Below are 26,892 nucleotides of genomic sequence, written 5' to 3' on the forward strand. Positions count from 1 at the left end.
TAGCGCTGTGCGCTCCCGGCGCGGTATATGGACAAAAGGAAAGCGAAATGAAGCCCGCGCAGAAACAAGGATCACCGGCGGCGAAATAAAACCGTCTCATATTTTTCGAGACGAGCAGACGCAAAGAAAAGAAAAAGCGTCGCCTAAAGTCCGATGACTGAACTTTCCTCGAGACTGAAAAATCCGTAAAAAGCGATTAAAACTGTCCCATAAAAATTTATGCGGATGAAGGAAGGTTTGGCAGAGAAAATCGCGATATAGGGGCGTTTGATAAGATAGTGCGCTTAAATTGTAATTCTCAGTGAGCTCGAGTATGAATATTCCGTAAGCTTGATACACGGATAGAGTTTCTCAGAGCGGCAAAGAGATAAGAACGCGCCGACTATACTGCTCGAACGCATAATGTAGTCGCAGTGATTTCCGTTGAAACTCACATGAGCGAGAGATTATCTCTGAAGCTGTGACTTTCGAAGCGGATGGACACCTGGAAGTGCTTAGCTTTCGCGAAGGAGATTCCGTAAGAGAAACGGCTCACGAACGGATCGACAAGATCGCGCGCTTTATCGTGGAGAACACTTCGACGGCTAAGAGAAAAGGAAACTGACACGGAAAATCGCGTGGGAGAAGAGATACGCGAGTTTTACCGGCGATACAGCTTCGCGGTTAAACAGAGCTTACCCCCGCGCAAACAGTTACCCCCCTTCTGCATTTCGCGTGCCCGCCCGGCCGACAGTGATATAAAACTTTATCTCCGGTAAGCGTAGTCGAGCGCGAGATGACCGCTTTAAAATCGCTTCCAACACGTTTCGAATAATATTCGTGCGTTGATTTTCGCGAATGGCACTTTCCTGTGCAACAAGTGCGCGGGTTGAAAACATGGAGTGGAGTTAAAAACCATTTGGGTTAAAAAAACGAGTTCACTTATAACTGTCAAAATAAATAACGATTCTACTTAAATACTGTACATTTTGCATTATTTGCAATAAGGCGAACAAAGTGTCTATCGTAAATTGATCCCAATTAAAAAGAATTGTACGATATTAAGATATAAAAATACAAATTCGCGAAAGAACACTCTAACATTATGCAAGCTCAGTGCGTCAGCTCCACGTGCTACTATTTCGCACATTTTACAGTATATCACGGTTTTCTATATCGCGGAAGATCAAACGAACGGTACGTGCTAAAGCCAAATAAAGCAGAGCCACGAATATTTTGCAGACGAGTGACTTCCAATACCATTTACATGGCGAATCGCTTAAGAGTTGGTATCCGTGGGTACACGGATTTCATACATATGAACTAACATCGCGTTTACGCTTAGCGGCGTTTAATCTTTCGCGGAATCGAGAGACCGCGAGAATATGTCGAGCGGTAACTCAAACGATTTGTCTGTACATCGAAATCCGGGAAGTTCCAAGGTTCCTTATCTAAAAGGCTGGCGGACGTCCGCGTCGTCGCTAAGTCACTCGCCTAATGGAGAGAAACGGGAAGATGGAAGGAAGTCGTGCGCGCGCGCGCGCTCGAGAGGGGGAGAGAGAGAGAGAGAGAGAGAGAACTGGTACGGCATAAGTAATTGAAATGTTTCGAAGCCGGCCATGTGGAAACGCTCGGTTTCGGGGTATATGTACGTTCAGGCCCCCGCCTGCAGTTATACGACTGGCATGATGATAAGAGGAGTTTCCCTCTCGAGAAGACTTCAAACGCATCAGCCAATCCGCCACGGCCACGAACTTCGAGGGTAGCATCCGTTCACAGCCGCATGGATGGTCCGGCAAATCTTACGTCACGTTTTCCGCCGTCGACTCCGACCGTCCGTCCGATTGATCAAAGGAACATCGCGCCGAATGAGCGGGCGGAATACTGCTCTTCTTCCCTTGCCGTGCCTGCCTCGTCAATTAGGATCATCTCTCCGTGAGACTCTGCGCGGAAGTTTTTCTTTGACCAACTGCGCAATGCCTCGCCCGGCGCGGCGCGGCGCGGTGCTTTGGACCGAAACTGATAAAAGTATACTTATTTATAATGCTGTAATACAGATATATACGCGCAATGCATATATCCCTTCATTTTCTGAAACGCGTACATGGAGTAAGGAGGGGCTATTCGAGTCAGTTGAAGAAAAAATCGAATGAAAAATTTTCAAGACAGGGAGGAGCTCTTCAACTTTCAGGATAGGCAGGGAGTTTTTTTAGTTCGGAGGCGTTTTGGTTTTTTGCCTTGAAAATTTGTTATCCAATTGTTTCTTTAAACTGACTCAAATAGCCCTTCCTTACCCTATGTAAAACGGACAAAAAGTTATTATTGAATTATAGACAGGTTCTTTACTCGTACAAACGCGTTTATAATAAAGAATATATTGTTTTATCTTATTTTCAATGTCCATCAATTTAGAATTTCATAACGAAATCAATATTGAATAACCTCAGAAGCGCTGTAAAAATTCTTACTTCAATAATAATAACAGTCATGTTTAAATAAGCAAAATATATGCACGCTATTTATCATACATGTTTTTGAGATATCTCAAGAAGCATAATGTTTCTCGTGAAATAACCGGCCAAAATAATTTTACATATCCCGCGTGTATTTCTTGAAGCAGACATCGCGTGTCGGCTATGAATTCGCTTAAAACTGGCGCGCTGTGCGGCCTAATACCCACGATTCCGGTTGCTTTTCCGTGGTAATTTCTCCCCACGGTACTAAAACTGCCATCGAGGAAAAGAAAGTATTCGCGCGTGCACGTGTACGCGTGCACATCAATGTGCCCGGCGTGGGGATCTTCCCGGGGGTGTAAGCAACGAGGGGATTTCAGATTTCTACCACTTTGCAAACTTTCGCGATAAATGTTTGATCAGCAATGAAATCGAGTTGAGATACGTAGCAAGAGTAAACGATAATGCAACAGCTGTGTTTTAAGAGCAATACAATTTGCAATAAAAATATCTAATAGTTTCAGAATGTGACGTCGGTATGCGATAACAATAAATAACGCGGAAAAAAGTAAGAGTATATCCAAACATATATGTTAAAAATGCAAACTAATATTAATTAATAGTTTTTCAATATTTATCTTTGAATTTTATACAAAAATACTAAATAAATGCACATAATTCAGATAGAATTTTGAGATGTGTCCAAACTCAATCTAACAATAAGTCAAGACTTAATATAAGAATTAACTTACATAACTTAAAATTATAAAATTATAAACATACACATATTTATTAATTACAACTATATATGTATTTTTATAATTTTTTAATTTTAAGTTAAGAAAATCAACTTGTTATGTTAAGTCTTGACTTATTGTTAGATCGAGTTTGGACACATCTTCTTAAAATTCTATCATATAATAATAATAATATTACTTATGTAAGCATTCATGTAATAATCAAATATACTTTATTAGGATTATAATTTTATTTATACATATTATTATTTATTTTTCAACATATTTGTAAACAAATTCAGTACATCTTGTTAAATTTCACTATTCATTGGATATACTTGGATATCTCGGATATCCAAGATTTCAATCTTAGATTATATCTTCGCAATTTAATGTAGCATAAATATAAATATTTATAAAAAATTTATGGAAAATTTCAGAATTTACGTAATAGGTAAAATCAACTAAAAGTAAACACTACTGCGAAATAAAGTTTCAAAATCGCAGCGATATCTTATTCCTGCAGTTTCTTACATCTGATTTGCGCTTTTACAATGAAAACATTTGGCAAACCTCGATGACAGATTACTGCATTAATAAACTCGCCTGAAACCACGAGATTTGCAGCATCTTTATAACACGAAAATCTTTAAGAAAATATATATTAATTATTGGACGATAATTTTATCATCTTTCAATACATTAATCTTCCAAATATGTAATATTCTCTCTTCGAGAGAGACTCTGCAATTCCTTCTCATAGAGAATTGCAAAATAAATGTTTCTATTAAATATTTTAATTTGGTATATTCTGGTAATAATTATGGTAATAATTATCTACTATAGTTTAGCGCATTTTGTGACATTTTTAATTTGTATTTATTAATTAAACGTTCTTTTTAGCTGGATGTATTAACAGCAAGTTACCTATAATGAAGCTCATTTCTTTTCTAAATAGAGTTTTAAATATTAAAATAGAATGGATTCATGTTTGAATTATATATACTTGAAACGGTGTGTCACATATTTTTACAGCAGTGAAATTAGATGTATCACTCTACAATAAGAGCATTATGATTTAATCTATTATAAAATTTATTACAATTGTTAAAGTGTAAATAGAATATACTGTCACTTTACACGCATAACAAGAATGGAAAATGGGACACGCAAAATTGTGTCTGCACACAAAAAACGCGCATTCATTTTCGTGAAAGAAACGAATTAAACGTTTCACTTGGACGACGAATGAGCGTAATACGTTTTCTTCCGGTGGCAATTTATCCAAGAAGTTAAACCCGTCGACGACAGTCGCATTCAATAACGAGATAAAACTTAGCGGGTACTGCGTTTTGCTCAAACGTAATCTTTGTTGCGGCTGGTGTACCGAGGTCGAGGAATCAAGTGGCGATGGAGATGCACCATGAATAATCTCACGGGAATATGGCCCTTCCAGCGCATCCGGCTGCATCTGCATCTCGCGATGTACAGCAAGGGGCTTGGGCGGGGTCTGCTGAGGGTAAGCGAGTTTCCTCTCGGGGGAAACAAATGAGTATGTTAATTCAAGCGTAAAAGTGGGCATGGTTAAACCTCCGCGTTCGTTGTTGTTGTATTGACATTGCATCCGGTTTTCCTCACTCGCCGCGCTGCGTTTCTCTACGATACGCAATCGATACTCTCGCAGTTAACAATAAATTCCGCATGAACCGATAAACTCTAAGCGCAATTGAAGGTTTGAGTTTCAACAACAAAATAAATTCACAAAAAATAAAATTTCCTCTAAATACAAAGTCGTGTTGGAAACTGATAAATTACGATTTATGGCCTCGTTACATTGTTGCGCTGAACTTTAATTCTAGATACAATATCATTAAAACGAGATCAAACTAAAAAGTTAGAAATTCCTCTGATAATTTAAATAAACAAAAATAGAAATATAATTTAAAAAATTTTAGATTTTATTTTATTATTGCACTGAACTTCTTAATTCTAGATATAATAATATCATTAAAACGAGAGATCAAACTGAAAAGTTAAAAATTCCTTTGATGATTTAAGCAAAAATAAAGACAATTTAAAAAATTCTAGGTCTTATATTATCTCATTATTTATACACTGACAATTATTTCTAGATATAACATCATTAAAACGAGATCAAAGTAAAAAGTTGAAAATTTCTCTGATATAATTTAAACAAAAATAAACATAATTTAAAAAATTAAGCCTCCGTCTATATACGTTTTTTTGTACCCTTGGAGTGTATAACGTGGGTCTGTCACATTTGACGCTATTTTTCCTTGGTTTAAAAAAAATCTGAAAAATTCACAAAACGTCTGTCTACATTGTAGTTGACGATTTTATAGTCATTTTTATAAACATCGTTTATTTAATATTTCCTGGCAGCCTTGCAAGTTTTAGCAATTACAAGCAGATATCATTAGCTCGGACGTCGTAGACCCACATATACAGACGGAAGGTTAACTTTTGTTTCACGAGCACCGTCACCGGTTTACGACAAAATCCGCGTAGGTTTGTGACGATTGTGACGCAATTGCTTCCTCGTGTCCGCAAATATCTTTATACCGTTGTTATTATAAGCGATGTTGGCTCTTCACCACTTACTTCGGAACTCACACGTGTTTGCCAACAACGACGAAGACAAAAGCTGCGATTATAAAACGATATCGCAAACAAGCCGCGCGCTGGGGGGATTCTGGTTTCTGGTGGATGCAAGCCGCTCGACGACATTCGAGAACTTCCTCTTTGCACGGCGCGGCGCGGCGCCGGCTCTGGCGACGAGCAATTTCGTCGCAAGCAACCGTTTGTTAAACCCGGAACTTTCCGCGTGCAGTGCGCGAGCGCGCCCGTTGCACCCCGGGGAGAGATTTAGCCGCAATCTCGAGGCGATAAGCCACGGTCCCCTCTCCTCTCTTCTCCTTCGTTTCCCGTGCACCGCGCGCGGAGGTATAAATATGTGACGGAATGATGCACGGTCTTCCGCAATGTCGCCGAGACGCGTTTGCGATGACGACTTTCTCGCTGTCGTCGCCTCCCAATTGTCTCTACCACTGCCTGTGATCTCTCAAGAGTGAAATATCTCGCAACTCGCAATCTCAATCGTCCGATGACGAAATACGATTAATCTTCCACTTGGCAACGTTTCCATAAGATGGAAGATTTGTGAAAAGCTGCGAATGCTGTGTTTTTCACAATAAAGATAACTTTGAGAAAAATAATTTCTCCCTCCCTCCTCGCCCCCTCTCTCTTTCTCATTCTTCGGGTCAAATGTACAAGTTCGACATTCGAAAGAAAACCTATGTTAAAATTCAATTCCGTCGAACTGCAGAGACGTAAAGGAACGATCGACTTGGGTGGAAGCGGAGACGACTAGGTAAATAAGGTGTGAACGATGAGTTATCGCCGTGCAAACTTTCTCGCCTCATCCGTTACCTTCGTCGAATGGATTCTTCTGGCTGGGTTGGCGGTTCTGCCTTGCTTTCGCCGGCATGGCATCGCGTGCTTCGCGCACTTCTCCCACCGGTTATACCACCATCGTACTCTTGCACGAAGTCGGGATGAGAAATGGTTTCGGGGGTTAGTGACTGCGTGCAAGTTACATCTCAACGGACGGCCCCGTCCTGGAGTCGAGTACAGTTCACCGACTAACACGGAATAACTGCTCGCCTGCCCCTCCCCCCCCTCGTTTCTGACACGCTCCACAAACTCGTGAAACGCTCGTTAGGGTAAAATTAATTTTATTTACCATTACCTTTCTCGATTACCGCCGAATTCTCTCACTTGCTCGTGATGTTATATGGGCTATTATTTCTCTACGTATCACTAGGGATATCCCAAACCTAAATAGTTTCAAAATAAACGTGCATTACGTAAATAACGGGGCGTTGTGAATATATACAAAAGTACGCATAGATAAAAAAAAGTCTAAAAAAGGTTGAGGTAAGCAATAAAAGTTATAGTTTTACAAGAATAAAAAAGTTATAATGAAACTTGTGCACATTTAGTTCTTTTTTTATATTGTTTTATGTCTTTTTAGGTTTCTTTTTAACATATGAGCTTTATTTTTCTTTGTCCATTGTATTGTATTTACTAATTATTTTGAGTTGAATAGATTAATAAATAGATAAATGATTGTAACAATTCTATATTATTTGGATATCTTCAATTATTACATATTTCGGTGAGAATGAAATAAGAATATATTGAGATATTTATATTATTTTTTATAAAACTATATATACAAAAAGATTTTATATCTAAAATTAATGACATTATTAAAGAATATGTATTAATAAAATCCAAAAATGAAATAATTAGTAAAAATTTGCTTCGAACTACAAAGTTTTTTTCGGATATATTCAAGTTATAATTATTTGGATATATCAAGATCTAATTTTTTTTATTGCTACTTATTTTACGTAGATTTTTTTTTATTTCCAGCAGATAATTCCATAAAAGCTTATTAATATCGAAATGCGTTGAAACAATTGAAATAATTGGACACAAGGATTGATTTCTCTAAAGGTAATTCGTTTCGTAGCCTTAGCGTCAGATTGACGAAACCCATATCTCTCTATATTGAGTACGATTCTCAACATGAGGTGTTATGGGAGCCCGAACGATTCCATGAAAAATTGATTTTCCGATAAAGCAGCTGTCGCCGACAGATAGAGGTCGATCGCTCTCGTCTCACCCTTGATATATTTCGCGCGTGGGCGCGTCTTAATTTATATGAGACTTCCGTTGCATTCCACAGTGCTCTGCCAAGGGGACGAGTCCCTCCAAGATTCGGTGGACGGTATCGATCAGGGAGCAATTTCTTTTTAACGAGAATCCGCAATAGCTTCTTCAAGTGAGGCTCCGATTTAGCGTTGAAGATCGTACGAGAGAGCTGACTCTCGAGCCGTGTCCCTCTCCATATAGACAGCAATCTTTAGCGCCGGCCATAATCTCAATCCTCATCTTCGGTTTTCCCCTAGTGGCGGTTCGAGAAAGCGAATGATAGAATTTTTCATCAGCCGTGGCCGTTACGCCGGCTTTCGTCGATTAATTAGAAAACTTCCACCCTAGATCCCACTCAATTTCTTTCAGTCCTATCCGAACTTTAAATTACTCCCGACTCGTCGGCAGATTTACCATGACAAGTTATATCTGATGAAAGTTCATGAAGAAACGCGATGATATCTTACGGATCTTTATATGGATCAAAAAATGTGAATTATTTTTTAATTATTTCTCTAATTATTTTAAGTATATGTTTGTTAGTATATAGTTATGGAAGTAAAATGTTTTAAATTTTCGGCAAAAGCTGTAAACGCAAAACTTACATGGAAAAAACGGTTTTGCTGGAGTATTTAAAAATTTAGCCAGATACAGATCTGAAAATAATTTTGTTGCACCATCAAAGTAATTATGTAGAGCACTCAAACTGATTGCTAAAATGTCAAAATTTTTTACACCATTATCATCTTACTTTAGCGACCTACTATAATTATTTTGATGGTGCAACAAAACTATTTTCAGATCTGTATCTAGCTAAATTTTTAGATACTTCGGCAAAACCGTTCTTTCCGTGTAAGAATGGTTTCACCATACTTTCTTCAATATTAAAAAAAAAAACAAATATACCATTTGCCATATTTTTAATATAACTTATTATACGTATATTACTTATATTACTCAGAACTTAGAAGAGTGAAATATAAGAAATCGATAAGAAATTTATTCTCTTCCCCTTTAAATTGTATTCCGCGAATCACAATTATGTGCTACGTTGGCAAAATTTATTTCCGTTCTAGTTGCAAACGAATATTTTATTTTGACACAACGCAAAGTTTAAGAGACAAGGCGGCAAATGTTGGATTACTTGTTGACACCAGTGAGTTTATGAGCAGCAAACGCGATTAAGAAATACACGAGTTCACTCACGAGGCTTCAACTATTAGCGCGAGAGATGTGAAGTTTTCCGCATAAATTACAAAATTGAATTATATAATTGCTACCGGTTTATATTAAGAGGGATGGATCGACTCGTGATGAAGAGAGACTCTTCTCGCATGTCGCCGTGCAACGTACAACGAAGTTATACCGTGAGTTCTTCCTCCCTCGTTTTGTAGGTCGCGATAAAAATGTTGCGCGAGAGAAAGAGAGAGAGGCGCAACTTTCCATTACCTACGTGTAGCGATGTCCTCGCGCGAAATACTGTTTATGCCCGTGTACTTACGACGACAGCGTAAATACGGAGATAATACAAAAGTGTATCTAGACGTACGTTTTTTCCCCAAATATACGAGGTATCTCATATAGGGCTCGTGATGCGTGTACGTCCAAAATTGTCGTTCGTTTTGATATTATTACCTGCAGTAAAATATTTCAATTCAAGTATACACCGTCCAATCCTCGTGTACACTCTATATTTGTAATCCGAATCTTTACATCGTATAAGCAACTTTTATATTTGTGAAATACGTTACAGAAATTTGTTGACCAGAAAAAGAACATAGACCTTTACTATTTATATATTTACTTCTGATTTAGTACATGTTAACTTGAACGACATTCACTTTCACAATTTTTTTAACTTTTTTGGAATCAAAATATAAATTGGTTAAAATAACATATAATTTTAACATTTAATTATATTATATACAAATCAAGAGAAAAAATTATCAGGATTTTATTTTTTTGTAATAATCTAGATTAATTGATAAGTTGAGAATTACATCTTTGACATTTTGCTTGCAGTCTTTACTAAAATACAGATAAAGTCGTGCATAATTTTTACACGTACACAATACTTGAAACATCACTCTTTTTGAATGATTCCTTTCACCGTCATTCGAAAAGTGCCACTTATGAAGCGCACTTATGAAGCGGGATTTTAATTCAAGTGCAACTAATTGCCAATATGAACTCGAAAAACGACGTATCATCGACAACTTGGACGTGCAGGCTTTAACTTAAACATACTGGTTATCGAAGTGCCGCAGCAGCTTTGCGACTTATCGGGAAAAAAGTTCCGCGATGTCATACATAAAGTATTAGCATATATAACGCTATTACTGACCTTCCCTGAGTTTTTAGCGCTCGTGCCTTTTTCATGCCGCGACATATAGAAGATATTACCGTCGTCCATCAACCGCTCCGGTTCTTTCAAAAAGCAGCATATTATCGTGCGCACAAAAGCCGCTTTATTCAGCCATCGCTGCCTATCGAAACGTTGCACAGTTTCACAATTTATAACTGAAACTTTCGTATCTGCGCCGTGTTCAACAACAATCCGTAATTCCGCGCGATGACAACCGTGTATAAAAATGCACTGTCACGTTTCGTGCATATCGGTGGTCGTCGAAAAATTCAAACAACCGTGTGATTTCCCGCAAATTTAGCGTTTATATTTGATTTATACCGGTGCAATCTAATTGATCTAACAGAGAGCGTGCACATTTGGATAAAATTTAACTTATTGTTCGTAAAGAAAGAAATTGAACCACCGCCCGCAGTGAAACTATATTTGCGCGATCAAATTTATGCGATCAAAGGAGCAGCTTAACGGACGAATAATTATTTAAGCATTATTCGACGTAACGTTATTGTTATAGGGAGTGTTATCATTAGAAGCTGGGATACATTAGTACCATCAGCAATTATTATAGTGGCTGTTATTAGAACGAGAAATTCTATTGAATTGTCAGGAGAGTTAATTTCCCAAATGATTCGGGCTTATTACCAATATCTGCGCTCCACCCGCTCCATGTTCTTGGGATATTACAACATCCATCACGCATCCCGAGCAGCGTTCTCTCGTCTATTCCCAAAGGACGATGATGCATCGTGTCTCTTATACAATTTCTTAAGTGGTCGCGCGCACGGTCATATTTTCCTAGCGGTCGACAAGAACGTCTTCCGTTTCGCTGATGTATGATCTAAATCTGACGTCTCCGCTGGCACAAAGCGCGGTCTTCAATCCGCGGGGATTAACTGTGACAGATACGCGAGGAAGATCAAACGCCGTAAGAACGTCTTTATCTCGCGCTAACAATCTCGAATATCGGACGAGGTACTGTCGAGACACTTAAAAATATCGATCTTCGATAACGTTACTTCGCTAACAGAAATTATAGGCTACTGATACTTTGAAGTCGCTAAAGCCCGGTTTCAGAGAGGCCATCGACGTTCATGAATATAAATTAACGGAATTATTATTAGTTGTTTTCGCAAGAACTGTTAATTACTTTGCGCAGTACTTGGAAGAAAAACGGTAGTTCGGATAATGCCTTTTTTATCCTCTATATATACTTGATTTTAATACTTGCAATGATTAACATTGACACTTTGTTCGAAATTCGAACACCCTTAGAAGTATCGGCGCAAATTATGTTCCTTATAATGATTTATATCAAATAACAATTTATTGTCAAGCAGGGAAACTGTTTTCTTCATCTTCGCACTCTGCTTCTAGAAAGCGATTTTTCTGAACATATGAGACAAGAAAAACAACGATCAACGAAAAACCTGTTTACAAGATTTCGGCAAAAGAGCTGACTATTACGATGACTGTCTGAACTTTGACACCGTGAATTTTTGAAATCCCGAAAAGCGCGCTGCTACTTCCGGTCACTTGTAGCGACAATCATCCTTTATTCGCGCAACACTTAATCTGTACAATGTGTATCCATTTTAACGCGCTTCGTTCTCTCTAAAAGTCAAAGGGTGAAATATCACTCAAAACGAGTGAGATGCAAATTTAACGAAAAGTGAAAATTGAACCTGTGCACTTCGAGTGATTCGCCACTCTAAGAAAGAATAAAATTGCGCTCTAGGTATAAATTGGAGTAAAATTACATTTGAGTAAAAGGGCACACTTTTCGAGTGCAGTAGCTAGCGTCGATAGGATTGAATTATGTCACTTTATAATTTTGAATGAAAAATTTCTCTATTAAAGTCATCTGTCATTCGATCTTTAGTAAATCATGACTCACTCTAGCTTTAGAGTGAGATCGTATCACTCCGGCCGTTCCAAAAATTGTAGTGAAAAATTCACTCCTACCGAGTGCCCGCGCGCATTTACTCAAATCGCAGTGACAACCCTCTCTTTTGAAGTGACTATCGCAATCACTCTAATATATTAGTGGTGAAATCACTTTATGAGATTTTTTAATTAATGTACAATTGCAGAAATCATGATTCTATTAAAATACGGAATAATTATCGTTTTTTCGTATTACCACGATTATAGTCATTACAGTTTCTTTCTTAATATATTGTATAAAGTTTAGATGATCTATATTCGTATGTCGTGTCCTTTATAAAATAATACAATTATTTCATCGTAAGATATATTTATAAAGATATTACAGATTTTATGTTTTATGAATACATTTTCATTTTGGATGAACGCAAGTGTCTTCGGCGCGCAACCTCGAAGATGAGGCAGACTCCCTTCCAGCAAAAGTTTAACCCGAACCACCCCGATCGAGCTAACGTGAGTTTGAGCACGACTCGCGCACTGAAACTCCGTCGTTGTGCGGCCAAGTAACTCGTGGGAATTTGCAAACTAACTGATGGAAACCTCATTTCGCGGGAGCCGGTCTTCAGGGTAATGCTCGTAGCGTCGCGTCTCCTGCGGAGAACTAACGGAGCCGAATGGATACCAGATACGTGTGTAAGAGTGGACTTAAATGACATCGCCCTTTTTCTTTTCCCTGCTCCTGGCAAGGCGGGATAAGAAAACTGAAAGTTTTCGATGATAAAATTTGCGAGAAGAAAAGAGAGTTTCAGTCGTCGCGAAAAAGAATTGAACAATAAGCAAACATTTTGTTATAAGACACCTGCGATTCGAAAATTGAGAAGTTAGAAAGCATACAAAACTATAGTATGTCGTACAAACAGCCTACTTACATTTTTTTCTACGCTGTAATTGTTTAACACTATAGAACTAGAGATTAATCTATATTTGTTTCTATAAAAAAAATCTTAGAAAAGAAAAGAGAAAACAAATTTAAAAAATTAATCATCTATGTAATTTTAATAAAAGTCAAGGAAAGCTTTAAAAATTAAGATGTTTTAAAAATGAGTAATAAATTATTAAAAAACGGGTCATTTTGACTCTCTTAATAGTTCTAGTGTTTTGAATTTGATTATATAAAGTATGTTCGCTTTTCAATAGATATTTAATTTGTATAATGATTAACATGGGACTATAATAATTTTAAAAAAGTCTCCATTGTCATATAATAGTGAAAGTTACGTGAAGACGGATCTTTCTTTGCATTTGACATTGTGTTTTGTATTAATATCGCAACAAGAGTTGAAAGAATCGATCGCCCTGGATACGAAACGAGAGAAGAATTGCCTTTCGAGGGATGAAAAAGGTCTTTCACATTGTTCACGTAAGTGATATCGATTAAAGATCTATAAAGATTTGTGACCGCTTGAAAAGTGCTTACATCGCAGAAGACAATGGATTTAGTCCGTTAATATTTCAAACAGACTTTCTGGCGCGGCCATTAAAGAGCCACACAGTTCTCCCGATTTTCTCCGCTTCCTCGTTACGGAGAGGAATCGTCTACTTTACGATACTCTTCACATGGTAACATTATTAACGAAGCAAGAAGCTGGCAAAACGCGGCAGCTCTCAGCCGCCACGATCGAAGGCACGGGAGTAAATAATTCGTAAGCACAAAGCGCTTTTTGGGGCGCGACGACGGGCTGCGGTGGATCGTTCTTGCGGAGATTACGAAGATCGCGCGAGTCTGGCGCAAAACAATGGGAAAATTTATAATATCCTGACGGGTTTCTCGTTGAACTTTGGCAGCCAAGATAACTCTCTTACTGTCTCTCAACGTATCTGGAATTGCAAATAAACGCGATAAAAGTGTCCTTAACGAGCCTTTGCGCTCGTATAATATCGGATGCGTTGCACAAATTATATTTCCGTGGAATTTATAAGCACGGCTGTTGTAAAGAAACTTTGATGTTGATGAACATATTTCCGCGATTCAAAAATGAAATGCGTAAACATAACGTAGCGTAACATAAATGAATAGATACGATTCTATATTTTTACTCTATTTATATCTTTTTTTTTTTTGCAACCGGAAAAAACGTGGAGTCACACTTTGGAGAGATATATTTCTGTCAGGAGGATTCGACGATGACACGTCGTTAGATCAAACGGTCAAGGCAATTTCTTTGTATGCATGGCTGACCATAAACCGCGCGACACTTATTTCTCCGTCAAAGAAGCAACGGTATCCGCGCATTGTACGTAAAATTGGAAGTTTATTGCGCAATTCCCCGTGCAACAGCACAGCGATATTTTCGACGAAACGCTCGGCGGACTGCAATGCGTTATTCCGCCACTCGGTATGTTTGGTACTTACGTCTTACGTCCCGTCGGGGCTTCTTTGCTTATTTCTATCCAGTCAGTCGCGCGGCATGTGTCGCGCATGAAAGATACTTATCCAAGTTAGATGCAACGCCGCGAAAGAGATCCCCGCGAATATCCACGATAGGTCAATCTCTATTTCTGTGATTGACCGTAAGGTGTTACGTCACTCTTATTACACCATAATTTCACCAGTAAAAATGTCGAAATTGTAAATCATGTAACTCCTATATGATGATTTTTAATAACATGTTTACCAATTGAATAGTAATTTTTTTATTATTAAGCGAAATAGCCATTCGTGCAAAATGTATAATACATGTAAAAACAACGCAAAAATCTTGTATACATTTGCCTTTGATATGACTTATCGAACGCCGGTCTTATATAGAAACGGCGATAATTACCACAAACTCGTGTAACAAAAAAATATTACAAAGCTTCTGCAGAGTAAAGCGGATATGTTCAATCACGTATAAAAACGGATATACATGTAGAATCTTTGTAAATATCATTCTTTAATTTTAATCAGTATGACTTTCAAAAGGTAGTTTTTTGCTCTGAACTGAAACATAAAAGACATTTTCGATATTTTGCACCGTAATCTACAAAGGAATTTATAATAAGCAAGTATACACTTGCTTCATACATGTGTAAAATATAGACTCGGATTTCTCCAATTTAAATGAAAGAGCAAACTCGCGTATTATCGCGAATTGACAAAACAAACAGCAATGTCAGTTTCTAATGTATAAGGGATTAACATGAAAATTTATAGTTGTTAGTCCACTATGATCCTCTTAATTAGTGTTACACATTGGAGAGTTGCCATGTAACTAATATTATGGCGATTAAAGTTAATTAAAAATTATATGTAACTCTAACAACAATCTATACCTTCAATACATATACCAAGCAGATGAAAGCACTGATTGTTAACAATAAACTAAGCGCATGAATTAATCGATACAAATATATGCGATTGACGCTCGCGACTATAATGTGACGGAAAGACGATTATAAAGCTAGTAAAGCTCATTAAAACTCATAAAACTAAAAAGCTTGGAAACTATAATAACAATGTAGAACAAATTTGTAGCGATTTGTGTATCATGACATAGACCCAGTGGAAAAAAAATCAAAAAACGGACGAGAGACAAATGTACACGAATAATCGTTTTTATCAGGTAGAGTGAGCTTTGTTGCTTTTTATTTGATTACAGTCGAAACTTTTGCCGAAGATATCCGATCTAGAACCTAATAAACGCGCGTCTTCCTGACGACGTAGACAAGCGGAATAAATTACTTTCTTCATTCCCGAACGTAGTTTTCGCTCCGAGTCCGAGTGACCTTCTTTCAGTTTATCTTCGGTACCGACTAGTCTAGTAGCCGCCGAGGTATCGATTATTTCTGCGTTCCAACCGAGTTGTTCAACGCAAAAAGGGAATGATCGTCCGTGAGGCACTGGGGAAACGAAGCCGGAAAAAAACAACCGCCGAGGAAGGAGTATCCATTAAGTAATTAATGTTACGGTAAACAAAGCGCGCACAAAGAATTGAAGCTCACTATATTAAGCGCGCATTCTTGCACAGCTTCTGACTTCATTTGTTTTGCAACCAATTAATACCTTTTTAATTTCGATCACACTTGTAACAAATTTTATATTTAAAGTAAATAAGGACAGTTACAGACTTACTTTTTTATTTTAGGTACTAATTAATAAAAGGAAGGAATTTTTATTTAAAATAACACGTCTACATTCAAGATAGAAACTGTAACATTAATTACATAGCAAATATTCCTTAGAAATTTCATTAACTTCTTGATATTTTACGAAAAATTCTTCTTTAGAGAGAGATAATTTGATTTTTTTTTAAATAAAACAATTATAGAAATAACTGTAAATTACAAAGTAGCTTTTCGGAGAACATTCGTTTTTTATAATCGAAAAACAAATACATTGATAACTGTTTCATGTAAAACATTTCTTTGTAGCAAGAATGAAGGCAGCGCTTTTCCTAAACATTTACAAGTCCATTCAGTAAGATAAACGTGGCGTGAAACCTCTCGCGTCTACTAAGTTTCGTCAACTGCGAATGAATTGGCGCATTGACTGGTTGCAACCCAGTTATTTAGAGTAGTAATCCGACTCTGCCTGGCGTATACCCGCGGACGGGTGTCAAGTGTGGTTAACCCAATTTTCCATTTCTACTTATATCACGGCGAAGCGATCTAGAAACTAGACAGGAAATGACCGAGTAAGTTAATTAAGCGAGACTCTGTTGGCGAGACGCGACCGCGAGCCGTAATTAACTCATTAACGTCTGGGATAAGGGAACAATGAGAGATCGGCGACCGTCGCCGTCTCCCAGACAGGATGAATTAGAGCGAGGAATAAAATTCGTCGTCGTCGTCGGTGCGCGTCGTCGCTCATCGCGATACCTTGACTCCGCGCGCGGCGTTGCTTTGATGCGAAATTAATCCATGCGCGCCCGCACGAGGTGAAATTATTCTCCGTTTTATGAAGCGCTTCCGCATTCGCTCCTCCGGAGCGCTTTGGATGATGGGAGCTTGCACTTTTGCTCGCACCGCCGATTCTCTCTCGCCACCGCCACACCGCCACCGCCACGAAGCAGAGGAGATATGCGTCCGTAACGCGTCCGGCGCGGCGCGGCGCCTGACGCGAAAAAGAGACGAGAGTCGGCAGGACGATCCATCCTGGGGCATTGGGCGTGGCGAGGACCCCGGGTTCATATTTCGCACGTATATACCCGCCGCCGTTTCGGAAACGTCACAAACTGATGCTCGGACACGTGCAACATATCTCCGAGTAAAAAACCGCGGCTGATAAAGTCGTTGCAATATATAACTCGACTTTGTCTGGTCGTATGTACGACCTGGCACGCAATTTTTCACGTCGTAAAGAGCCCTAATTGAGATCCCGCGCCGATGTTCGCTGCAGGATCCAATTAACGTGAGTTTACCTCAGTTTTTAATTAAGGAATTCCCATGTAATGCGGCAAATTGTTTAAGTTTCATGGTACGCGACTCTATTTCGGAACAGTTACAGATTAATTAAATTTCTAAATCGAAAATTATCATCCCTCGCTCTTTTCATCCCTGTTCCAGCTTTATTTATAGACTAATAATAAGAAATGTCTTTTATCCAATTTATAAATGTTAAATGTTTAATTAAAACGTACATTTTTTTATTTTCACGAATAGATATCTAATCGAGTCACATTAAAAAAATTTTTATATTACAAAAATTATATATACCTATATATATGTCCAGTTTTGGAAAGTTATAGATTTTTTATGCAGTACTTAAATTCAAAAAATTATTTACCTAATTTACATAATTTACATCGATAATTAATTGATAAGATGTCCTAATTCGAATCTACTTTTGCAGAGTTTGTCAAAGAGATGAAAAATATCTTGGAACATTCTAAATATCGCTGTGCGCTTATCCGTCTCACGATTACGCTCGATGTATGTTATACTTCTCCAACTGCGGTTACTTTGAGAATACAATTTCACACGACTGCCGGATAAGCTGCAAAGAAGAACACTATCTCGAGGACGAAGCGTCTTATTCAACCGTGAACTCGCGAGACGATCGTCCCGATATATATCTCCCGCGTCCAATGATCAAGCAGTTAGGTGACTCTACTCTTTCTTAGCCTGTCTTGAGAAGCGTCACTTGGTCGTTTTAGGAACTTGAAATTCGTGTCGCGAGCAGAGAATTTTAGAAAAGAGAGAAATAGAGAGAGAGAGAAAGAGAGAGACTCCGTCTATCTTTCTGCGCTAGAGGGGAGATATTTATCTTGCTTCCACGAGTCGAGTGCAGCTCTCTTAAAATTATAGGCGACGCGAGAAAATTTGTTCCGTCGCGCATCTGTACGGTATTCCTGCGGCAACTCCGGCGAGCAGACCCGGAAATAAGCCGCGCGCATCTCCTTTATTGCTTCTACCGGCGCTCTTATCGCCTTAATTCCAAGCGTGCAGCGTTAAGGGCGTACTTGTTTCTCACGTTTACGCGCGAACTTCGCGACTTCGTCTTCGTTGCCCCGTTTTGAGCGGGACTTGACCAATTTATGATAATAATGTACGTCGCAGTAACATTACGTGTCTATTATGGGCGAACTGTTCTCCATCTTGAGTAAAAAAAAGCCGAATCTCTCAAAAACCATTATTGATCTTATTGATATTATTGATTAATTATCCTCTATGTACTACAATATTATATTAGAAAAGTACTATGAACACTATGATTTTCATATAATAAGAATGAAGCGTCTTTATATATGTTAAAGTTGATTAAAGAATTCTTGAAAAAAAAAAGCGATACTATGCTTTTTTGTATAGCAAGAATAATCTAATGTAATACTGTGATGTCTTAATTTTCTTAACAAATCAAAGACTACGGCTAATAAAACTTCATAAAATTTATTAATAATTATATTAAAGAGAGAAGAAATTGCATATATATTATATTATATTTAAATTTTTAATTCAGTTATTGATGTAGCTTTGTTACAAAAAGCTTTGTTATCTAATAATTTTTCAAATTTCGATTTAGCTTCAAAATGGAAAAATAATTTTATAAAAAGTACCGTTTCTCTCTCTCTCTCTCTCTCAAAATTAAGTTACATTGAAACAAAATAAAAATTTGGATTTTACTTGGAGATTACATATCACGTTAGCGTATGTCTTTCAAACAGGTATGCCACGGAAAATTAAATAATTCAAGAGAACAGAGTTCAAATTATATTGCTGTGAGCTTTTACAAATTTTAACGTAACAAGTACGGGAGAGGACATACCAGGTTTCTACCACGGATATGTCTTAAGGAAATATAACTGGGAATTTTTTTTCAAAAGGTACTTAATTAATGTCCTACATGAAAGTACTCGCCCACATGATGTTATTCAAGACAGGGCGTTTTGGGATAATTCGTTGAAACAACGGACGTAATATAACAAAGGGAATAGAATTCTGCGCGTTTTTCCACGAACGTAGCAAGATGGCCAAGCTCGCGGAACAGACCGACATTGTGACAAAGTATTGCGCGGAGTACCGTCCTTCTTGTAGACCGGTCCAATAGAGAAATTCATCCGACTCAGCGCCAAAGGAGCCTCCCGAGACTCGCTAAAAGAAAGGCATGACGTAACGCAGCCTCGCTGTAACTGACGCAGTGATTCTCTCCCTTGGGGCGACCTAAGAGTACATAACAACAGGAAGCTCGCTTATCTTCCTCCCCCCCCCTCTGTCCCAACTTCTGCATCCGCTTCACTCAAAACCGACTCGCCAAGTTGGATCTTCGCTGAGGAAATCCCGTCGACAGATAGTAAGATCGCCAAAGGTATAACAAAACAGCAGATAATTAACAGGAGAAAATAAATTATTCTATTGAATGCGTATACTTAAAGTCCACTTAACTTCAACCGAGTCGTCCTTTTAAAGAATCACCGAAGCAAAATCATAATTATTTAAGCAGATCTACTTCACAGTATTTGACAAAAGGAAAATAACTTTTCAAACTTTTATTTAAAAAAAAATGTAAAATATCCACGTACACAAAAAATTGCTATTTAAAGCAATATCTAAATAAACTGTATTTAAGATATTTACTCACATTTCTTTTTAATTTTAAACGATATTAACAATATAATGCATTTGTATAGTCCAGTAACAATATTAAATATATGTCAGCTGCAATCCATTAAAAATTTTTTATATTTCATACAAAAATTTTCTTAGCTACAACGCTAAAGATTGTTCTTTACAATATTTTATAACGTTATTAAACAAGTACTCGCTCAAGTTTTATATGCAACTTAAAGGAACTACAAAGCAGTTATATTTGTCGAAAAACTTTTTGGGAATTTATTATAAAAAGAAATGAATTGAAACCGAGACTTGTCCTTTACGCTTGAAAACAATTGAGCATCCGCACAATGTATAATTTCGGACTGAATCTCTAAAAAAGAGCTGTTTGATTTTTATTCTCAAAAACTAGAGTTTGCACAGACTTTTTAGAGGTTCAGTCCGAAATTATACATGCATATTGTAAACATGCTCAATTTTTTTCAAGTCAATCTAAGCCTCTGTATTTGAGTTAACATTGCAAAACGAAAAAAATAAGAAACTAAGAAAAATGCGTGTAAAGTTTTTAATACATATTTTCATAAGTATTAAGAACTAAAACTAAGTAAAAAATTTTTTTGTTATAGTTTATGATCCAAATAAATTGTGTTAAAGGAAAATTCTCGGTTTCAATTCATTTTTTTTGTAATAAATTCCCCCAAAAAAGCTTCATTTTCGACCAATATGACTGCCTAGTCCCCTTAAGATTCGTCTTTCGCCAGCTAACAATAAATGCCGCGTTTATTTTACTCTTGTGTTTCTTCTAATCAAGCCAAGCAACCGTTGGTATCACAATCGAAGTCAAGTGACCATCAAGAATCTTTTCATAGAGTCAATAGCAAATCATAAAACCGAAAATCGAAGGGAATTAAATCGGTGAAAAGGAACTCAGCCGCACACAGTAATACCGACAATGCACCACGTTATTTTTATTACTTTTGTAAGTCTTTTCGAGATGGTGAAAGCACTCTGTAAAGCAGGAACGCGTTAACTGCCAAGCACTGACAAGTAGAAGTCTCTCCGGCAACGTGTGGCCGCAATAAAGCATTTAATCGACTCACGCAACCGTGCTTTATTGATTATCCGATTTCAATACACTGCCCGGTATCATCTACTGATTGAATTGAACTGGTAACGTGAAATAACGTAATATCAGATATGCGTACATCTTCATCGTATTGTGTCTAAATGTTAAAGATTGAAAGCTACTTTTGGTACCTACAATTAATATTATAATGATAAAATAAAAAAATAGGAAGGATTAAATTTTGGATTATAATCAAAATGGGTGAATAAATTTTAAGAATAAATAAAAAATTCTTATCATAGGTTGCAAAATGTTATTATTGTTATATATACGTGCTAGCGCGGCATAATTCTTATTAAGCAAATAAAGAACATTTAATGTTATCATATTGAGGCACGATATTTCGCGAAAAAAATTTCATGCGATCAAATAGCATGGTTCCAATAGTTTCTTGTATGCGAAGATTTGCGTCATTCATTTAACGAGGCCGCGGAATTGATACGTTCTCGGCATTTTGCATTTTCTTGATGAAAAACAAATATTGGAGCAGAGCGTAACCATCGAGGATATTGATTATCGAGCATATCGAATTGCTGGACGCGTTTTTCATCAGTGCATCATCCTTCGTTGTTTCATCATTATAAATTGAGAGAATCCACATCTCGATAGCGCGTGTCTGGTGAATAATTGCTTTCGCTGCCGTGTATTGAGATTTACTGTACCTTAGCAAGTATATATTGATCGATTAAAATCTTACATATTTGAATCTATTTGACAAATATTATTTAGAACAGTACATCTCCGTTATCTACATATCTGTTACTCGCGTAATAGAATTTTTGACTACATATGTTTGGAAGCTGCAGATTTAGGAAATATCTATAAATATAAAAATAAAGTTTTTTTTTTAAGGTATCCTTAAAAAAGCATTTAAAATTGCAATAACTTTTATTGGTTGTCATACAAAAATAAAAGATTAATATTTATCATAATCAGAATGATGATTTATTACAATCTGTGATGATAAACGAAAGTTTATTACAGTCATATATTTTAAAATTTTTTGCTAGAAAATTAATGATTATAAATTTGTTTCTTGTATATTTTTGTATTAGGTACAAGTTCAAATATTTCGCAAGATTTCAAAACTACATATAATCACGCATCATATTTATCTACGAAGATGTAAAAAAAAAGAGAGAAACTGGCGGCAATTGCGAGTCTTGCTTTTTGTATTCACATCTTTTGTCTCACAATTCAGAAACCATGTCAGATCCATGGCGTTCATTCGTAACTCTCGTTCCGTACGCGAGAAGATTAAAAATTCCGAGACTGTGCTCTCTCGCCGTTGTGTGTTTTGAGACACGGTACGGCGTCTTTTTCAACTCTTCCCGCAATCTCCTCCCGCAGGAGGCTGACTATCGCACGAGCCATCTCTCGAAACCTTATCTGGAGCGATGGTGACGGTCGACTGAAGTACCGCAAGGAGTGGCCTCTTTGCGGGAGAAGAAGAAAAAAAAGAGCAAACGGAAGACGTTTCCTCGTCTTACGTTATACTGTTTGATTTTTTCGAGAGTGCATCTCTCAAAATCGAGAATTATATCGAGAGAGAGAGAAAGAAGTTTGAACACGGAGAATCATTTGAAGCAACGTAGCGATTTCTTATTGTTAATAAATTTTATATTGCAATCAATATCGTAAAAACTATTTGTGATTGGATACACGATCACAATTATATCTTCTTCCTTTATCTTAATCCGTTGTAAAATTAAATTATTTTCGGTAAATAAAATTCGTGATAAGATTTATGATACTTTAATAAATTTTGATAATTAAATTATTCGATTTGTAATTCCGTAAAATTAATATCAAAATCAATATGCTATGTTGCTTCATATTTGCATTTCGCGAAAAATTACGTTGAAAAAGTTAGAAATGTTATGCTAAATTATTTTCAAAAGAGTCTCACATATTCTGTACATTCTGTAATGTTGGGGTTTTGCGTGATTAATACAATGAAAAGTCACAAAGTTCTTATCACACAACAACTCATAAAAATTTCATAATACATACTCGCAATTTGTAACTTGCCGAAATTGATCGGTAAATTATTCTGTGCGCTGTGTGCGCATATATAATATACATTAACCCTTGGTATTGGATGAATATCTATACCTCGGGTTATCCGTTAACACAACGTGATTGCTGCAATATCTATAACCATCAACGTAATTGAGAGAGAAATAGCTTAGAATCGGTATAAACGCGATAGGATAACTAATTTAGAATGACAATCATTACGCAATTGCATAGTAATGATAGCATTAATAACAAATAATGCCATATTCGTAATTATCGTATTAATCGTCAATCGTGCGGCAATAATGATAAATAATGCAAATACGAGCATGATTCATTGAAGCGAATGCTGTTGTCAAACTAGGGCACGCTCCCCAAAAAACCTTTTCATATTTTTTTCGATAAAATAGAACGTTACTTCCATTACTGACGATAACGTAACAATCAGTCTACAATGGATTAATTTAGTTTGAAGATTGACGCTTTATATAAATTATAAAACATAAATTTCTATGTTTACACGTGTGCGTAATATTATAAAAATAAAATAGAAAACATGTAGAATGCATGTGTGAATACGTGTGTGACACGAAAGAAATTGCCTTTTAAATAATAAACACTCACAAATCATATTCTAAAAAAAATCATTAAATATAGTGCATGCCACAAAATGCACATGCACATAAATTTCTAAACGAGCATCGTCCGCGACCGATCGAATAAGCGTTTAAGTTCCATGTCGAAAGAGTCACAGAAAATTTCTTAAGCGACTTTAGTTATGATTCTCGGAGTAGGTAATCTCGGGTAAGAGCCGGGTTGTTGGCCAACACGATGAAAACGGTAAGCCTTTAAGGGGTTGAGAGGTGACAAAATGCGAGTAATCGGCGTCGAGACGCCGAAATGATGCTACAATATTTCGAGGCGTTTCACGGTTATTTCTTTGTAATATCGTAAAGCTATCCAATGGCAGGGTGTATTGTGCGATATACGATGACGCTGCTGAACGCTTATTACTATAGTAAACTGTTGCTACGAAGAAATAGTATGGTCATAATGCCGATCAAATCGACGCATTAAGACATATTTATTGTATACATTTATATATATACACATATATTTTATATGTATGTTGGTATATATATAAAATAATACTTTATATGTGCGTTCGATAATTTGTATTGCAATATGATATAACTATTCGAGAAATAAATTTTCTGATACATTACTAATCAACCCAACATTTGGAAGTATATCTGACTATAATAATAATAATAATTAATAATAATAGTTTTTTTGAAGTGCAAGAGATATAGATGTTCTACACGAAGACAAATGTGATAGAGAACAACACTTCAAGAGATGAAGCATCAGCAATGATGCTGCATATAAGCCTAGACTTTTAATATAATCGAATTAATATAACAATAAATACTCTTTATGATCTAATTAGTATAGGAATAAAATTGTACTCTGAAATAAATCTATATAATCCAAAAGAAAATTACAATTGTTTATTAAAAATTACCATATAACTCGCATTTCCGTCAACACTCGCCCTTCTCCATTTCATTGTTCGATAAAGTCGCAGACGCGAAAAGAGAGATGCAATCGTCACCAACGGGGACGGGGACAGAAATGAAATTCACAGGACGATACAGCTATACGAGAGCAACGCGGGCATAAAGGGCACTTTCGCTAAATTATGCATAGAGCATGAAAAATTCCCATGGCGAGTCCGGATCCCGACTTCCACGGGCTGCATAAGGAGATTCGCATTATCGTGCATGTTGAATGACGGGCAGCGAGAGGGAGAAACCCGAAGGGTGGCCAAGAGGCCGGAGAGCAGCCGGTAGTAGTATGAAATTTTAAAAGTAGTACACGACGAAAAGCATGTCCGGAATCGGAACCGTTCTGCTTCCGAAGAGCATCGCGAGTGAGCGAGTGAGTTTTCGCGCGAAGTGATCTGCAGAATTTCACATTAAATATATTATGTGCTTTTGACGTTTGTCTTTCTTTCACCAATTACATCTCGACAGACTGCATTAGAAAATTCTAATTAAAAATTTTCGTTTGGATTTCTGCTTTTGCTGCTTGGCCCAATCTTATTTAATCTATTTTTTTTTGCAAACTAGCAAAAATTTTAAATGAAAATTGAGATGTTTCTGCAGCAAAATTTTCGACATACCTTGAGACCTTCTCTTGTAGCTTAAATTCTATCAGCGTTCAACATTTCCTTTATAAAAGTTTGAGAATAAGTGACATCTTACGGAAAAAATTGTTTTGTTTCAGGCCGTTGCTAAAACAAATCAAGAATTCTGCGGAGTCGCATATCGTGCTCGACTGTTCCACCGAGAGGATCTACGACGTGCTGAAACAAGCGCAACAGATTGGAATGATGAGCGACTATCACAGCTACCTTATCACGTCACTGGTAGGTACCCCCAAGATTAAATGCGATTAACAATCGACTTTCCGTCCGTCATAGGCCACGGAGTAATCCGGAGTAGACACGTAAGAGTCGCGAAATTGCATCAGGCGCGTTGCTTGTAAGACTAATTCTCGCAATCTTCATCGTCTGAGCCACCTGCGGCTCTCTCCCTGTCTTCGGTGCCTCCCTGTCAAGAAAGCTGCGCCGAAGGAGTTGGCGCTTTCCCACGAAGACTCAAGATCGATAACTTTACTCCCGGAATATTTGAACCTCTCGTAAATTACCACTAAAAAGACAAGGGATCGCTCACCGTACGAACGGTTCAAAGATTGCCATCCGCCGTCAGTGAGAGAGATCCGCCGTGATATACAGCGAAACGTAAAATGCAGCTCAACGTGACGTTGAATAACGTTCGCGGTATTATTTTGTGATAGTAGCAAATTTGCCCGATTATTTATTATTTTAAAGATAATAATTTATTCTGCCACGCTATGAAGTCGCGAAGCAATATGATAGATTCTATTGATATACGCAGCGAATAAATCATTATTTAGGATAAGGGTAAAAATGATATATTTCAATTTTTTTAAATAACACACTTAATAGTAATTTTATAAAATATTAAAATTAAGGATCTGTTAAAAATTATTAAGACATCAAAATATATCTTCGAGCTACAAAAAGCCCCTTAGATTGACGTTAAATGTTAAAAAGGGACATCGACTCTATAAGACCGATAACGCAAATAAGATTCAATAAATTATGTCTTTTTTTTATATCAGATTAGAATACAGTTCCAAGGGAAGAGAATAATTTTCGTGAATAACTAATTTAATCGCGAGAAAAGGGGTTATCGCGAGATCTCGAGTATGGAATGTAATTTTTAATTGCAATACAAGGAGTAAAGTTTTTAAATTTTGCTTTACACGCTCCGCGTCTGCAAGCTCATTGCGAGCATGATGAAAACGTTACGCAGGCAAACGCGCAATGTGACTTTTGAATGAGTAAAAAGCGAAAACGTCGGCCTGCTGCAGTTAAAATTGGAAGCTGTCTCAGGATAATTAGTAATTTACAGCCGTCTCGACAGTGCGAGTTGAAGGCAGGCGTCACGTCAGTCGGGGACGCTATGA

General features: G+C 37.1%; 1 protein-coding gene across 3 annotated transcripts in view; it reads left to right on the plus strand.

Annotated features, from left to right (window-relative positions):
- Positions 1-26,892, plus strand: part of LOC112454271 (glutamate receptor ionotropic, kainate 2) — a 236,688-nt gene that overhangs the window by 177,034 nt on the left and 32,762 nt on the right. For all 3 annotated transcript variants that reach the window (XM_025015565.1, XM_025015567.1, XM_025015566.1), the window contains exon 6: positions 25,624-25,765. In XM_025015565.1, the coding sequence (XP_024871333.1) occupies positions 25,624-25,765 (142 nt within the window). The remainder of the gene's footprint in view (positions 1-25,623; positions 25,766-26,892) is intronic.

The sequence above is a fragment of the Temnothorax curvispinosus genome, unplaced genomic scaffold (genome assembly GCF_003070985.1).
Source record: "Temnothorax curvispinosus isolate PA1 unplaced genomic scaffold, ASM307098v1 QBEX01004937.1, whole genome shotgun sequence".
NCBI lineage: Eukaryota > Metazoa > Arthropoda > Insecta > Hymenoptera > Formicidae > Temnothorax > Temnothorax curvispinosus.